General features: G+C 35.0%; 1 protein-coding gene across 11 annotated transcripts in view; it reads right to left on the bottom strand.

The window, feature by feature from the left end:
- Positions 1-17,086, bottom strand: part of NFAT5 (nuclear factor of activated T cells 5) — a 155,857-nt gene that overhangs the window by 43,921 nt on the left and 94,850 nt on the right. For 5 of the 11 annotated variants that reach the window (XM_070062631.1, XM_070062634.1, XM_070062630.1 and 2 more), the window contains 4 exons: positions 12,428-12,489; positions 11,425-11,983; positions 4,742-4,934; positions 1,194-1,384 (listed from right to left, as the gene is read on the bottom strand). In XM_070062631.1, the coding sequence (XP_069918732.1) occupies positions 1,194-1,384; positions 4,742-4,934; positions 11,425-11,954 (914 nt within the window). In that variant the 5' untranslated portion in view covers positions 11,955-11,983; positions 12,428-12,489. Of the gene's footprint in view, positions 1-1,193; positions 1,385-4,741; positions 4,935-8,956; positions 9,088-11,424; positions 11,984-12,427; positions 12,490-17,086 lie in introns of those variants that run through there. The other 6 variants (XM_008257549.4, XM_008257550.4, XM_002711666.5 and 3 more) reach the window with 3 other exon arrangements.

The raw sequence follows: 17,086 nt of genomic DNA, 5'->3' as shown, positions 1-17,086 counted from the left end.
TTTCATTCATAATAATAAATGAAATATTAATATTTGATAATATATTATTTGATAAAATATTATATATTTGATAATATATTTGTTAATATATTATGAGTGACTGTTTTTTTCTTAAAAATTATTTTTATTTCTATATTCTTTATTTTTATAGCTAATTCAGTTATAGAAGGAATGGATTTTATTTTTTAAAAATTTAGTATATGTCCCTATAAGGATGGAATACTACAAAGCCACTGAATAGTATGTTATAAAATAACATTTAATGATAAGAGAAAACATTCATGATATGGTAAGTGAAAATCAGGTTACAAAAAATGGATACAGTATTATGTTCATTTTATCCAAAATAGGCTAGAAACATAAACTTTAAAGTAGTAGCTTTTTCTGGGAAGTCAGATATTAAAAGTTATGTTTTTAGTTTTTATTACTCTGTTTTTAACTTTCTCATAAGGGATAATTACTATTTGCAAAATGAGTAACTCCCTTTCCTCCCTATTATACATCTATTTTTATAATTCTCAAAAGTTAAATTAAAAAGATGAATATTTACTAAATATTTCTCAAAATTTCCCTTTTCTAATTAACGTTTTATCAGTCTATTCAACATGGCTTTCAAAAGGAAAACAAAAATCAAGTAGAAAGTTTTAACAGCACCCATCAGAAATAATTAATACATGGTCTACCCCATATTAATATATTTGCTGCTGTTATGATGAAAATTACAATCTCAAGATATAATTTCTTCAAACACTAGACAATAAAAATAGGGGACTAATTTAGACCAACAATAAGCTCTTCGCATCAAGATGGGACAAGGCACTTCAAAGTTTCTCTCAGTTTCTAAAGCAAACATCAAGGGAACACAGTTTAGGAAAACAAATCAAACTATAATTTTTATTTTCAATCTTAACATTATAAATTTCGGTAAGAAAGCCTTCATAATTTTTCAAGAAGCCAGCGTTCCTTCCATCTGGCTCTCATTTTTCTGCATTCAGCACTAGAATTCTTTAGAAAAGGGCATGAGAGTTCCATTTAACACATTATAATTCTGTAGTAATCTTCTTAAAACCTGTAATATTAATGTTTTAAATAAAATATTCAAAATCTTCATTCATACACTTGAGACTGAAAAGTTTTCCTGCCTACCACAACACTATAATGTGTAATGAAACAATTCTTACTGAAGTACTTACGCCAGCGTCATGTTGTTGCTAGGGTCAAGGCCAACTTCTATAACAGTAGTGCCTTCAATGTCCACTTCTTTGCAGGGAGTTGTGTTTCGTCCAGTTACCCTGCAAGCCTGATAAAATCCATGTGGTTTCACTCGACCGGAATCGTTGCCTACAAAAACTTGCAACACTACTGGTTCATTATGGCCTTCCAGCTGTAACCAGACAATACATAGTAAAGAAATATTAATCAGCATTTTAAAAAAGCTAATTGTAAAATCAAATGTTAAAGACAAACTCCTATATTTTTAACTTATTAAAGAATTAAATCTTCAAGAAAAAAAGCAATACATTTTCAAAAAGAAGAGTTTGCTAAGTTTGTGTAGAAAACCAATTTTAATTTTATAGCAACCAAATTTTAATTAAAATTTTAGATTTCAGATGATAAATTATCATTTATAATTTATTTATACACTCAGAGGAGAATGAATATACAGTTCCTCCTGTAGGTTACTCAAAATCTATCTCCTATTGCTAACAGAAAAATTTACTGAACTGTGTTACTGGTATCACTTTCAACACCAAATGAAAGTATATATAGTCAATCCTCACCTTACTATAGCTAACTGATACAGAAAGGTACCTCTATGAATAATAAGGAAATTAAGCTTATTTTCATAGTGTAGACTAGACATTAAATATGAGATCCTTGGCCAAAACATGGTCTGAAAAACTGCTGGTTCAAATCAGCATTACAGGTTTCCAGCAAAACTTCATAACTAAATTATAATTCATGTGCTAAAGAATACGTATTTAAAACAATATTCTAGAAGAAAAATTTCCAGTACTGTCTTGGCAAGGCTTATAGTTAGACACTAAAGCTAATAAACAAAATGCAGAAAACACAAAGTAACATATAAAATATAAAAACTGTTTTTAAAAATTCACACTTTTTTAAGATTTATTTTTATTTATTCAAAAGGCAAAGTTACAGAGGGAGAAAGGAAAAGACAGAGGGAGGGATGATGGATGGGGGGGAGAGAAAGAGAGAGAGAGGTTTTCCATCTTCAGGTTCACTCCTCAAATGGCCTCAACAGCAGCGGCTGGGCTGGGCTGAAGCCAGGCGGAGGAGCTTCATCTGGGTCTCCCCACATGGGTGAATGGGCCCCAACACTCAGGCCATCCTCTGCTGCTTTTCCCAGGCACATTAGCAGGGAGCTGAATTGTAAGTGGAGCAGTGAGGACTTGAACCAGTGCCCATGTAGCATACCAGTGCAGCAGGCGTTGCTACAACACAGGCCCCCAAAAGCTCATCTATCTTGGGGCATGCACTGTGGCACAGTAGGTAAAGCTGTCATCTGAAACGCTGGGTGGATGGAAGATCTCTCTCTGTCTCTTCCTCTCTCTCTGTAACCATGCCTTTCAAATAAATAAATATTTTTTTAAAAAATTATTCAGCAGAGGGGGCCAGCGCCGTGGCTCACTTGGTTAATCCTCCGCCTATGGCACTGGGATCCCATATGGGCACCGGGTTCTAGTCCTGGTTACTCCTCTTCCAGTCCAGCTCTCTGCTGTGGCCCGGAAGGGCAGTGGAGGATGGCCCAGGTGCTTGGGCCCCTGCACCCGCATAGGAGACAAGGAGGAAGCACCGGATCGGTGCAGCGCCGGCCATGGCAGCCATTTTTGGAGTGAACCAGCGGAAGGAAGACCTCTCTCTTTGTCTCTCTCATTGTCTATGACTCTACCTCTCAAAAAAAAATTTTTTTTAAATTACTTGGCAGGGACCAGCATTGTGTCATAGCAGTTAAAGCCACCACTTGCAATGCCAGTATCCCATATTGGTGCCAGTTTGCGTCCCAGTTGCTCCACTTCTGATCCAGCTCCCTGTTAATGGCCTAGGAAAAGCAGTGGACGATGACCCAAGTACTTGGGCCCCTGCACCCACGTGGGAGACCTGGATGAAGCTCCTCGCTTTGGCCTAGCCCAGCACTGAATGTTGTGGCCATCTGAGGAGTGAACCAGTGGATGGAAGATCTCTCTCTCTCTCTCTCTCTATCTGTCTCTATCTCAGTAACTCTGACTTTCAAATAAATAAATAACTATAAGAAAATTTCACATGTCTTTTCTATTTCAGTACAGCTGTTATCTCTTGAAATGATATAAGTCAAATAAACTACTCAAATTGTTAGCAACAGCTAAACAGTACCTGGCACATACAGGATTGTAATAGTTGTTGAATGAATGAATACACTTTTAAGATCACTCAATTTGTTCATGATCATAGTCAAGATATTAATTTAACAATACATCTAACCAGATTAGTAAGGGCAGTTTGGTTAAAAATACTGACCAAACTACCAAATGCCTGGCTAGATAAATATTTACACAAAATACAACTTAAACTTCTCTCTCGCTTGTTACTTCCCTTTAGTGTAAGGGACTGGGGATGAGTTAGGGTGGGAGGTAACAATGACATTGTTAGGTTGGCCTTGGGGCATAGTAGGTAAAGTCACCACCTGCAACACCAGCATCCCATATGAGCATCAGTTCGTGTCCTGGCTACTCCACTTCTGATCCAGCTCCCTGTTAATGACCTGGGAGAGCAGCAAAAGATGGCCTAAGTGCTTGGGCCCCTGCCATCTATGTGAGAGACCTGGAAGAAGCTCCTGACTCCCAGCTTCGGCCGGCCCAGCCCCCATCATTGTGGCCATTTGGGAGTGAATCAGTCAATGGAAGATGGATCTGTCTCTGTCTCTGTCTCTCTCTGTAACTGTGACTTTCAAATAAAATAAAATAATCCCCTTTTAAAAAACATTTTAAAAAAACCAAGATAGAATGATACTGTACATGTGACTGTTAATTTTGTAAATGGTCATAAGCTAATTTCTTCATCCCAAGTTTCAACCAGAATTTCAATTAAGTATAAAATAAAACAATTAAGCTATATCACAATATTGAAATACTGTTCAACTAACACATTTACACATATTACTATATTTAATATGAATCTACCATCTGACTAGCCAAAAAAAAAAATTCTCCTTTAGTATTTTTACAAGTAGAGACACTTGTATCACCCACCCACATTTTTTGTCTTATCTTCCAAGGAAAATATTCTTTATAATAAGATTTGAAAAGAATGATTCGATTGAGATCCTATTTCTTAAACTAAGAATTAAGTTACAATGCATCAGCCAATTCTTTTCTGAGCTGAAGAGTCCTGATTACCTTAGCCATCTCTAAAACCTTATTTTCCAACTCCTTAATAATTTCTATTACACGAGTATTTTTTAGTTCATTTTAAAATTTCTTCTTAAATTCTAATCTCAAATATAAATAAAGGTAATTTGTGACTTGCAGATACTTTTCAGAGTATATTCTTATCTCCTCGTTTAAACTCAAATTCAAACGTAATGTAACAATATTTGGCTTACAGTCAACTTTCTGTTTTATATTTTGTTATAAGTTAATAATTTTACCTCTGTTTTAGACAGTTTTTGATGTGGTTAAAAACAAAATAATTACTAAAACTGGGGGAAAATCCTTTATATTACTAAATATAAAATAAATACCTTTACTGTTGGAAAACCTTGCTGCGTTCTATCTTTTACTGAGCCACGGCTGCCCTCAGTCAGGTACCGAGCTCGGTGTTGGGTCTCGGGTTGTACAACTATCTTCAGCTCCTTTCCCTCACTTTTGACAGGATACTGTCCACACAACATAGGGCTTTTCTTTACTCCAGTTCCTTTTTGGTTTTCCAATGTTCTGAAAAATCAAAACACAAGATGAAGGAAATACTGAAACAAATTTTCTATAAAAATCACCTAAGATAAAGGAAGAAACAGTACCAGCAAACAACATTAAAAACAACTGTTTGGTTTACTGATAAAATAAAATACAATCTAAAGGAAAACACATTCCAAAAACAAAGTACCGTTAAAACTTTTCTAACAAAATTGAACCATATGATGTCAAAAATAAAGCTGGACAGGAAAGAGAATGCATATGAATGGCCAGAGGCTAGGAGGAAGACTGTGATGAATAAACTGGGAATAATGGGAAAGAATAGCTAATGCCACTATAATCTTTCACATCACAGTTTGGTCAAAATAAAATTTTAAAACTGTATACATATATACATAACTAAATTTATCTCTGATTACTTATTATTATTTTTTATCAGACTCACGAAGCAAAAGAAACAGTGAGAGTAGTAAAAATAATTTTAAAAAAAGGCCTTAAGAGAAAAAACTATATTCCTATAGATCTTTATTTAATAAATCAAACAGAAAATCATACCAAAAAATCAATAATCCAATTTTCATTGGGACATCAGCTTTACTGTAAACAATCATTCCCAGAAGTGTGTTTTTTATGAGCATCTTTATTTGTAATTTGTTAAATAATAAAAGTTTTTAATAAATATTTTATAATCTGGGCTTAACAGCATTGACAATCTAATGTACATAAGTATTTTTACATTAACTAGTTAATTAATTAATATATGAAAGGCAGAGATACAGAGAGAGAGGGAGAAGGAGAGAGAGACAGAGACAGACAGAGACAGAGAGCTATCTTCTACCCAGTGGTTCACTGGTCAAATGTCAAAGATGGGCAAGGCCAAAAACCAGTCTAAAAACTCAACCCAAGTCTTCCACATGGGTGGTAGGGATTTAAACACCTAGGTCATCACCTGCTGTATCACAGGATGCAATGTCAGGAAGACAGAATTGGAAGTGGGGCTGGGAAACAAACGAGGCACTCTGATGTGGGATGTGGGAGACCCAAACAACATCTTAACTGTTGTACCAAATGCCTGCCCCTTATTTTTCTTTTTTTAAAATATTTTATTTATTTATTTGAAAGGCAGAATTACAGAGAGAGAGAGGCAGAGAGAGAAAGATCTTCCATCTACTGGTTCACTCCACAAATGGCCACAATGGCCAGGGCTGGACCAGGCTGAAGCCAGAGCCAGGAGCTTCATCCAGGTCTCCCACATGGGTTCAGTAGCCCAAGCACTTGGACAATCCTCTGCTGCTTTCTCAGGTGCACCAGCAGGGAGCTGGATCCAAAGTGGAGCAGCTGGGACTCAAACTGGCGCCCACATGGGATGCTGACACTGTAAGTGGAGACTTAATTTGCTGCACCACAGTGCTAGCCCCTAATTTAGTTTTGAAATTGTGCTTCTAATTTGTTTACAATATATTTGTTACGTGGAATGTATGTTCAAAGAAAAACAATATCCCAAATGGTAGTTAGGACTTTAGGTCGGCACATTTAATCTGTAAAATAGTTGAAGCACTGAAGATACGTGATGGAAATAAGTAGGAGGCAATACTGTTGGTTATATTTTCTTTTGAGCAACATGATGTAGATTTAAAATTAACATGCACATTTTTATAGAGTCAGGACCTATAACACTTCCTCTGTGACTGTCCCAGTCTTAAGTTTCAACTCATAAAGAGGTTCCAGGACTTAGATGACTGTGAACAAAATCTTCAAAAGCAAACAGGTACCAGGAGAAAAATTAAAACTACAAATTGATGAATTAAGCAGTCTAAAACCTGGCTCTAATGTTTACCCCTCCAAGTGTAATCAAGTTGCTATTTCAATCAAGAACAAAGAAAGGAAAGGCAGTACCCTCCCTCCACAGAAATGAGGACTGAGTTGAACCCTCTGGTTAGGAAAGGAGAAGAAGAATGGAGGGAAGAAGGGATGGAAATGGCACAGCAGTGCAAAGACTGACTGGATAAAATGAAAAGTCCTCAGTTCAAGGACTACATTTAATTACTTTCATATATCTTAGATCTTGCAGAGTTCCTAACATGTAACAGAAGCTGAAGACATATCTGTTGATGAAGGCAACCAGGAAGAAGCAAAAGACAAAGAAAGGAAAACTGAACAAATATGGAGCCTCTATAATATTAGGATGATAAAGACTAGATCCTAACTGAAAAGGAACACCATTATATAAGTTTGATATAACTAAATAAAAGATAACCTGTGTAATCTAAAAGGTCCTGGAAGAATAAATTCTATGAACAAAATAATGAAGTTTGAGCTGGAATAATGGGCAATAAACCCTGTTTTTCTTTTCATTATTCTGGGTGGAAATTAAAACATTTGTTCTGAACAGTACATAGTTCTTTATACATTAAATTCAATAGTAATAGTCTGTTTTATACACATCTTGATTAAAAAAATCCTCATTTATTGAAACTATGAAAAAAATTTTTCTAAATATACATACAAAGAAACTAAAAGAAAACAAAACAAAATGTTAACAGCAGTTGTACTGAGTGACTGAATTATGGGCTATTCATTTTCTTGTATTTTTTCAAGTATTTATAATTCATACTCATTAATTTTATAATAAAAAGGAAAAGTTTTTGAAATGAAATATAAAGAAAATTTGATGTATAATTATGCTAATCAAGCTAATAATTTATGAGGGAAAATAAATGATAATAAGTTTTACCATTCCAGTAGAACAAAATATTTCACTTGGGATAAAGACAACTGAGTGTACTGACAAAGTATATATATTATGGCCTAAAGAAAAATTTCATGTATAATTAAACAGTTTGTGAAATGACACTTTAAAAGTCCTTAAAATATCTTTATTGTCTACATTTAAATGTAACAATAGGATATATACATACTTAGATGTATAGGCATGTTAAAACATGAAAACATCAACTCATTATTCAAAAAGTAGTCATTCAAATTACAAATTTTTAAGGTACGATGGCTTAAGAAAAACCAGGAAACTGTTAGTATATGGGATTTTATACTTAAAACAGTAAGAGTTATATGGGATTTTACTTCTAATGACAACTAAAAAGGAAAATATACTATCATGGTACACTTAATTCATGTCTTAAAGGACATTCTGGGGCTGGCACTATGGTGCAGCAGGTTAATCCTCCACCTGAGGTGCCGGCATCCATATGGGTGCCAGTTCTAGTTCTGGTTACTCCTCTTCTGATCCAACTCTCTGCTATGGCCTGGGAAAACAGTGGAAGATAGTACAAGTGCTTAGGCCCCTGCACCCATGTGGGAGACCCCAAGGAGGCTCCTGGCTCCTGGCTTCCGATCGGCCCAGCTCCGGCCAATGCAGCCATTTGTGGAGTGAACCAGTGGATGGAAGACCTGTCTCTCTGTCTCTCCCTCTCACTATCTGTAACTCTACTTGAAAATAAATAAATACAATCTTTTAAAAATATTGACATTCTAATTTCCTTGTGCTGCATAATCCTGGTTGTCTATGCCACAAAAATACAAAATTCCTAAAATAGGTTTCACATCCACATAAGATCATATCCTCCAAGAAAATCTAGAAGGGACATGGGGCTACTGATTCTCAGAAGATTCAATCAACCAGGTTGTTTTCTTAAACACCTTAACAATTTGTTGTATAAAAATACTATTTCCATCCACAGGTTACCAAGATTCCTTTGTGGTAGCTCAAAGATCAATAAACTGCTGTATAAAACATATTTGAAAATACATTTTCTAAATACTTAACATTTTAGAAACTGCAAATTTATGGCACAACAACTCTAAGGCTATCTTCACATACCTGATCTCTCATGTTTTTAACATCTTTTGCATTGTTGAAGAATATTAAGGCTTTTAGCTTGAAATGCTCTGAAAATTGTTTTCAAATCCTATTTTTCTACATATTACATATGATCTCATCTTTTTTTCAATAAAAATTCTGATAAATTAAAATTTTCAACTTTTTCATCATTTCCATATACTGGTGTCAAATATTTTTCCATTACCTAAGAAGCTGGACATTTCTTCTGCTGCTTGATGGAGTTTCTGCTCCATGAATTATTTCATGAAAGATTCTGTCTTGACCAATGTCATTATACTTTCCCTGGGTAACCTCAAATCATTTTCTAAGATATATCTATCACACAAAAGCAGAAGCAGAAAAGATGTAGGTCAAGACATCTCTTTAATAGCAACTGCAAATCATTTTGTTGACGATCTCTCAATCAAAATTTTTTTTTTGCTGCTGATTTGGACCTTTAACATCTATTTTGGTACAAATATGAAAATCTCCCTCTTTCTCTATTGAAGCCCAAATAAACATACACACATATTTAATGACATTCATGAACCTTATGATTACTAAAGTGATCTGTGGTATTATGTTTCACAGCCTTATTTTTATTTGTAGTAGTTCTGTAAGTGTTACATTCTAGAATTCTTGACTTTATTAAATGGCAGCATTTTAGAAAAAAGCTACATCTTGTTTTCTTTCAGGTAATCTATTAATCTTGACTTTCTAAAACTGAAAAGTGCTTAAATGTGCATTTTTAAAATTTTATCACCTCAGCAGAGTTTTAAACAAAAGTGTAAGAATATAGTACAGAATAAGCATTATTTAAGTGATAGGTATTACTTTTAAATGTATTAAGGGAATTTTTAAAGATGTTTAACATGTAAAAGATATTCTCTATATGTAATCAGACTTTTAATTAAAAACAAAACAAAACAAAACAAAAAAAAAAAAAAAAACAAAGTCAACACTGTGGTTCAGTGGGTTGAACTGCTGCCTACAGCACCGGCATCCCATATGGATGTCAGTTCGAGTCCTGGCTGGTCCACTTCCAATCCAGCTTTCTGCTAATGGCCTGGGAAAAGCAGCAGAAGATTGCCCAAGTGCTTGGGTCCCTGCCACCCATGTGGGAGACCCGGAAGAAGCTCCTGGCTTTGGCCTGACCCAGCCCTGGTCATTGTGGCCATCTGGGGAGTGAACCAGCAGATGGCTGATCTCTCTCTCTCTTCTCTTTGTCTCTTTCTTTCTCTTTGTAACTCTTTCCAATAAATAAATAAATAAATCTTAAAAAAATTGCAGATTTTGGCAAGAGGTTTATGCTCCTAAATCTATATATATGAAATGTATAAAATTTGTTCACCTTATATTAAAAATGTTTTTTAAAAATCTGACGTCATCAACCTACAGTAAACCAACCTAAAGCTTCTCAACCTCTTCTTGTGACAACCTGTTATGGTAGGAGAACCTGATGTCATCTAAAGGATCATACTCTGCTCCCCAAAAAAGTAATTCTCAAAATCTAGCAAGTTATATTTTATCAGACAATGCTGAATATACTATAAGAAAATCTTAATTTTAAAAGGCTAGCAATTAAATATTATAATTGAAGCACTAAACAAATTAAAAGTAAAAAATAAATCATACTAGTCTGCATCATAGCAATGAATATCCCTCAACAGGGCTACTGAAATATACACTTAAGAGTAGTGTGAACTGAAAGAGATGGAAGAAAACTCATACACTGTGATCCTTTTCTATCGCCCTCCAAAAAAGTAACTCAAAATCACAGGGAAAAAAAATTTAATGATTTTTAAAAAAAATCCTGTATTGGCACAATGTATCAAATGAAAAAAATTTTAAATATGTTAACTTAAATTGTGAAAATTAAACCATAAATTTAGTTTTTTCAAGGCTGGTATGTGGTATAGCAGGTAAAGATACCACTTCTGAAACCAGCATCCCATATGGGTACCAGTTCGTGTCCTGGCTGTTCTACTTCCAAATTTAGCTCTCTGAGAAAAGCAAAATTAGGCCCAAGTGTCTGGGCCCCTGCAACCCATGTGGGAGACCCAGAAGAAGCTTACTGGCTTCAGTGTAGCCTAGCCTTGGCCACTGTGGGCAATGTGAGTCAATCAATGGATGAAGACCTCTCTGTCTCTGCCTCCATCTCTGTCTCTCTTTGTAACTTGACTTTTAAATAAATAAATATTTTTTAAAAATTTATTTTTTCTTGTCTCCATCTGATAAAAAGAAAACTAAAGTCCAAAATCTTCTAAAAAAATATTAATAGTGAACCCTATGAGGATACAATGTGAATGAGAACACAATTCAGCTCTTAGTGAACATTTTGAATTGTTTTATGTAGTCATCACATTTTTAGCTATGTCTAATCAGTAAAAACACTTTTAACTCCTTTTAAAAATAATAAATCCATTTAAAATTTAAAAGCTATTTCAAAACAGATTATTTTCATTTTGTACTACGTAACTATAAACCTACTATAATCTATTGATATTTTTTCTCTAGTAAAACTTGGTAATATTAAAGTTTTCAAGGATTTCCAAGATAAAATTAGCATTTTTATATGCAAGCTTAAGTTAAGCAATTAAGAAAAGTTGGGAGTGATTTATGTTTTTGTTTTGCATAATGGTGCTAGAACTTTAAAAAAACATGAATACCAACCCATTTCCAGCTTTTGAGTTGCCTTTGTTGTCCGTGGTAAGCTGAGAAAGCACATAGTGCGGTGCTTTGGCACTGTCCGCATCAAATATATCCATATTAGATTCTTCGCAATCTCGTCGTTTGATCCCCGGTCTCTGCTTTGGATTTCGTTTTCGTGATTTACGAGGTACCTCAGTGTTATCATTGTAGGAACTGGTGCTCATGTTACTGAAGTTGGAGGGGGAATCCTCCATCCACATACTGCAGCTCTGCTCTGATTCCAATCCACACCCCTCATCCTGGCAGGACATCCGACTGTTATCCAGCAAGTCTTCAGGTGGTGGTGAGATGTACAAGACTGTGTGTCTCTTCGGTGTTGATGGATGCTGCTGAACTGTGTTACTGGTTAACTGCTTTTCACTTACCCCTCTGTTACTTACCCCCACGGCTGAGGAGCAGCCCTCCACTTGCATAGCCTTGCTGTCGGTGACTGAGGTAGAATAAATGGTAGGGCTGGAAGAGGTGGTAAAGGAGCTGCAAGCACCGCCCATGGAGGAAGAGGAGGGAGCTGAAGAAGCATCTGCAGTGTACAATTCAAGAGTAAATACACTATACATGTTTTTACCTATGCTGGCTAGCAGTCCCATTGAATATGTGATTTGTGAACTGATTGTTTTTCCCCAAAATGAATAGTTGGAATTTGGTTAAGTTTTAGAATATAAATGCTTCAAGCAAGACAAAGCCTAAGAAAAGCAATTTTTAAATGCCCAAATAGCATTATTTTACTTGTGTTATAATATAGATTTTTAAATTTTAATTTAATGTTTTAAGTTGTAAAGCAAGAATAAAGCTTTTATTGCCTGAGCTGGATGTTCTGTTGAATTTTAATCAGTTAAAGTAATAAAGAAAACCCCAATATGAAATAAATGCTGTGGTCCACATTCAATGCCAATTAAATAATTCATTATAGAATTTGAAAAGTGGGACTGTGCTTAGCCACAAAATATTAAAATAAGTTTCTAACCTATGAAGCAGAGAACTACAGGTCATTTTTAATGCAGACACTCCCTGCTTCAGAGGCAAATCCTGGAATAAAAATATGAGAAAATAAATGAGAAAAGAGCTGCTGATTATTCCAGATATCAATAATAAAATGAGAAATAAATAGAAAAAAAGTATATAATCAACTGAATTGGAGGCAAAATGGAACTGGTATCGTCACTATGATTGGTTGTAAATCTAGGAGAATAAAGATGGAAAAAGTATGATTCGGAATATGCTGGGTTGTAAACAACAAACAAGTTAACCACTCAAAGTCTCCAGAAGTTGGAAGTGGCACATAAAAACCATGAGCTCTAAAATAAATCAATCTATCTCTTATGACAGAATGAAAAGCAGAGTAGGGGCTGATTACTGGATGGATTTATCTTATAGAGCACCCAAATACATGCTCAGCAAGTGGTTACCACTGTCCAGTTTTCTCTCTTTAAAAGACCTATTCAATTGCGACTGTTAAGGGAATTTCCTAAAATACAGCAACAGTACATATTATTTGATGAAGTCTAATAAAAAAGTTAAACCTGAAAAATCTTGAGAACATCAGAATTAATTTCCATAAAAAGGCTTTTTATAAAACAATTCATTTATTATGCCTAGTATAAAGATGTCGGAATCTCTCTTCAGAATGAATTGCAATTTGCCAAGACAGCTTATTGAAAATGTTGACTTCTCTAACCTTTTACAGCATAACTTCACAGGTACACTAATACTGCAAAGGTTGAAAGCTGTCAGTCTCAAAATTTTAGAAACACCATTTATCTTATACAAGATATACAGAGGTTTATTATAATCAAACACACACAAAATAAAAATAGGTAATATGTGACAGACAACTAAAACATGTTTAAATCTAAATTTAAAATATATCTATATCCAAGTCTGCCACTGTGATAAAGTGTATAATCCAACTTAAAACTGTGACATGCAGTTATTGGAATTCCAACATTTATATACATTTTAAGGTAAGACTGATAATGCTAACAACAGTAAGAATATAAATGCTTGGATAATCAAAAGTGGAGTGCCAAGTGTCTACTTTTTAATTGAAAGTGTATCAAAATACTTAAATTACTTGAAAGAACTATATCTGCCAGAATTTTTCATTACTGTCAAGGCTGAAGAGCACAGTAATTAATTTAGCCATCAAGAATGTGATCTACATAATGCCACAAGAAAAGATTTTTCTCAACTACTGTTCAAGAACCTAAAGCGATTAGATGATACCAGTTCCATTTTCCAGTTTGTATCCTTGTCAAATGCAGTAGCTGAAATTAGAAAATTCAGTCACTTTAAACTGCATTCCAATTTAAAGAAAAATTTATCAAGTTTGTATCATGCATTAATGCAATGTCTTCTTAGTAAATAAATATTTAAAAAGATTTGCAAAAACTACAAAATCTAGATGCTAATGTCAGTGACAGTTTAGGAGCTGATTTGTAGCCACTTTGGGTTTAAATATAAAGTTTCTTCCTTGTTTTTTGAAAAATACTACAGAATTCATTTTAGAAAAAATAGAAATAGTATTACATAAAACATTCCTCCATCTGTTCCAACTATTGGTGAAAATGAAACTAAAGTTTTATATGTGTATGAGCCTATTTTTTCCCATTTTCAGAGAAATACAAGTATGCAGCGTGCTGTACTTGCAGTAGAACACACAAAGTATGCTGCATGAATGCTGCAAACTTGCATTTCTATAAAGCAGCTTTCTCCCACAAACTTTTTTTGAATTTAAGTACCATACACGTGAGAATACAGAATATGAACATCTCGTAAGATCCCTGTCCATTACAGACAAAAGTACAGGTAAAAAGCAATCATGAACTCAGAAGCAAGTTGTATGGTTGTGATACTGTAACTTTTTTTTTTGTTTGTTTTTGTCCATGGTTCCTGGCTCACAGCTCTCATATCTCTTGTAATTTCCTAAGAAACTAAAGAAGCTTATTGAAGTGAAACAGACATTTTGAGATTCAATGATTGTTTACAGCCCTTGTCTCTTCTGTTGAGGAACAGTGTTTTTTTTCTTCATATTATTTGTTGAAATCTTTTACTTAGTAGTTTAACTATATGATCATTAAGTAAACTGAAAACAGAGCTTTGTAAAAATTAAGAGTGGGAATGTGAGAGGGAGGAGGAAGAAGAGTTGGAGCATAGACTGGAGGGAGGGTAGGGGAGAAGTATCACTATGTTCCCAAATGTGTATATATGAAATACATGAAACATGTAACTTAAATACAAGTTTAAATTTTTTTTAAAAAAGAAGCTTTTTTCTGCCATGGGCCACTTGGATATTTGTAAGTCATTCCTAGGCCATACAAAATTATCAACTTAAAATTTAGCCTGCCATAGATTTATTAAATTTCAAGTCCCACCTGCAGTTACATCAGAAGGGCCAGACCAAATGACCTTAACTAGCCAGTGGGCCAGACACTCCCTATCCCTGAACTAGAGCAGTAAGATTATCTTTTGTTAAAATTTTAGCCTTTAGCTTGAGTGATAAATGTGAAAGATAATCTTTTGTTACTTGTAACAAGTCCCTTTCAACTATTTATATTAATATAAAGTGATTTTTAAAAAGTTCTTAGATAACCATAGGATAGAAGGCTGGTTGCCAGGGGTACCAGTCATTTCTCAGAGAAATGGAACTCTCAACTCACACCTGCTCTGCAGGGAGAGGAGCTGAAGGTTGAGTCGATCATTAAATGTCAATGATTTAATCAAGTATGCCAATGTAATGTCACCTACACAAAAACCCAAAAGGACTGAGAGGTTCAGGGACTTCCAGGAAGGTGAACAAGAACATGTGGATGTACTACAAGGCTGGTGATGCCAACACCACCAGGATGAAAGCTCCTGCATCAGGACCCTTCCAGACCTCACCCCGTTTATCTCTTCATCTGGCTGTTAATTTGTGTTCTTTAAAATATGCTTTATAATAAACTGTTAAACAGCAGTAAGTGTTTCTTTGAGTTTTGCAAGTTGCTCTAGTGTATGAGTTGAACCCAAGGAAGAACAGTGGGAACCCTAATTTCTATCCAGTACGTCAGAAGTGCAGGTACAACACCTGGGAGCCTGGTACTGACAGTGGAAGTAAAAGACAGTCTAGTGGGACTGAGTCCTCAACCTGATGTGTAGAGGAAACCCACAACACATCTGGTGTCAGAAGTGTGCTGTAAGTATATATTAGGAGAAATGGGGTTTTTGTTTTTTTAACTCAGTGGTATTTAAGAACTTAATATGCAAGATATGGCATTGCTCTTTGAGGTTAAAATATTTTTCTACCTTGCACATCTTACTCAAAACCATCATGATCACAAAACCCAACTGATACAACAATCACATCTAAGTGTCTGTTCTGGGACAAGTATGCCAAACTATGAAGTCATATCTTACTCAAATAACAACATCCTATACATTTCCTTAGACACCCAACACATATTTATTGCATTTTTACCTACAGTTTCCTGGATAGTTATTAAGTAAAAAGGTTTACTGGCATAATACTATGAAGCTGAAAATATTAACTCTGTCAGAAGACAGCAGAGTAGGAAGTATCCTTTAACTGAAAAATAATATTACTTTTTAAAGCATACCTCAGTTTGGTCCCAAATTTCAAAAATTTTACCTATTTTAAGATAACATTTTTTAAATATAAATTTTTTTCATGGTATTATTTATCATTGATGCACCAATGTGATAATAATGTCTGAGGGGTCTTCAAAAAGTCCACGAAGAATGTGTATTATAAAAACACTGCATGGATTTAAAAAATTTTTTGCACCCAAAATTAACATTTTTAATTCTATTCTCCATGAGCCTTTTGAAGTCCTCTTGTACAATTTTTCACATGATGAAGTTATGTTCTAGTTAGCAAGAGATCACCTAAATCCATGAATTATGCAAGGAGAGGTGGTGAAATGGAAGGTAAGTGTGAGCCCTGTGAGAACATAGGTGGAATCCTCATACTCCTAACACTTAACTATAGTGCTTTGTGTATAATAAAACTCCAAATTTTTCATTAAATTGATGGAAAGTCAAAATTTGATATGTATTATACTAAAGTTGAATTGGCAAATAAATGTAAAAGTTTTTTTTCTTTTTTTTTGTCAGAGTGGACAGTGAGAGAGAGAGAGACAGAGAGAAAGGTCTTCCTTTTGCTGTTGGTTCACCCTCCAATGGCCGCCGCGGCCAGCGTGCTGCGGCCGGCGCATCGCGCTGATCTGAAGCCAGGAGCCAGGTGCTTCTCCTGGTCTCCCATGCAGGTGCAGGGCCCAAGCACTTGGGCCATCCTCCACTGCACTCCCTGGCCACAGCAGAGAGCTGTCCTGGAAGAGGGACAACCGGGACAGAATCCGGCGCCCCGACCGGGACTAGAACCCAGTGTGCCGGCGCTGCAAGGCGGAGGATTAGCCTAGTGAGCCGTGGCGCCGGCCATGTAAAAGATTTTTAACTATTCAAAGTGCTAGAATATATATTACCATGATAGCACTATCCAATACAGGTATTATAATACAGAAATAACCATTCACTATTACTACAAAGAGCTCTGTAATAGCTTTCTTGAAATATTTAGAATCCAAAATAATACTTACATACTAATCCATAAAAAAAATCCTTAATATCA

The sequence above is a fragment of the Oryctolagus cuniculus genome, chromosome 18, assembly GCF_964237555.1.
Source record: "Oryctolagus cuniculus chromosome 18, mOryCun1.1, whole genome shotgun sequence".
NCBI lineage: Eukaryota > Metazoa > Chordata > Mammalia > Lagomorpha > Leporidae > Oryctolagus > Oryctolagus cuniculus.
Note: the sequence above shows the minus strand (reverse complement) of the source record. Positions and strands in the feature narration are given on the sequence as shown.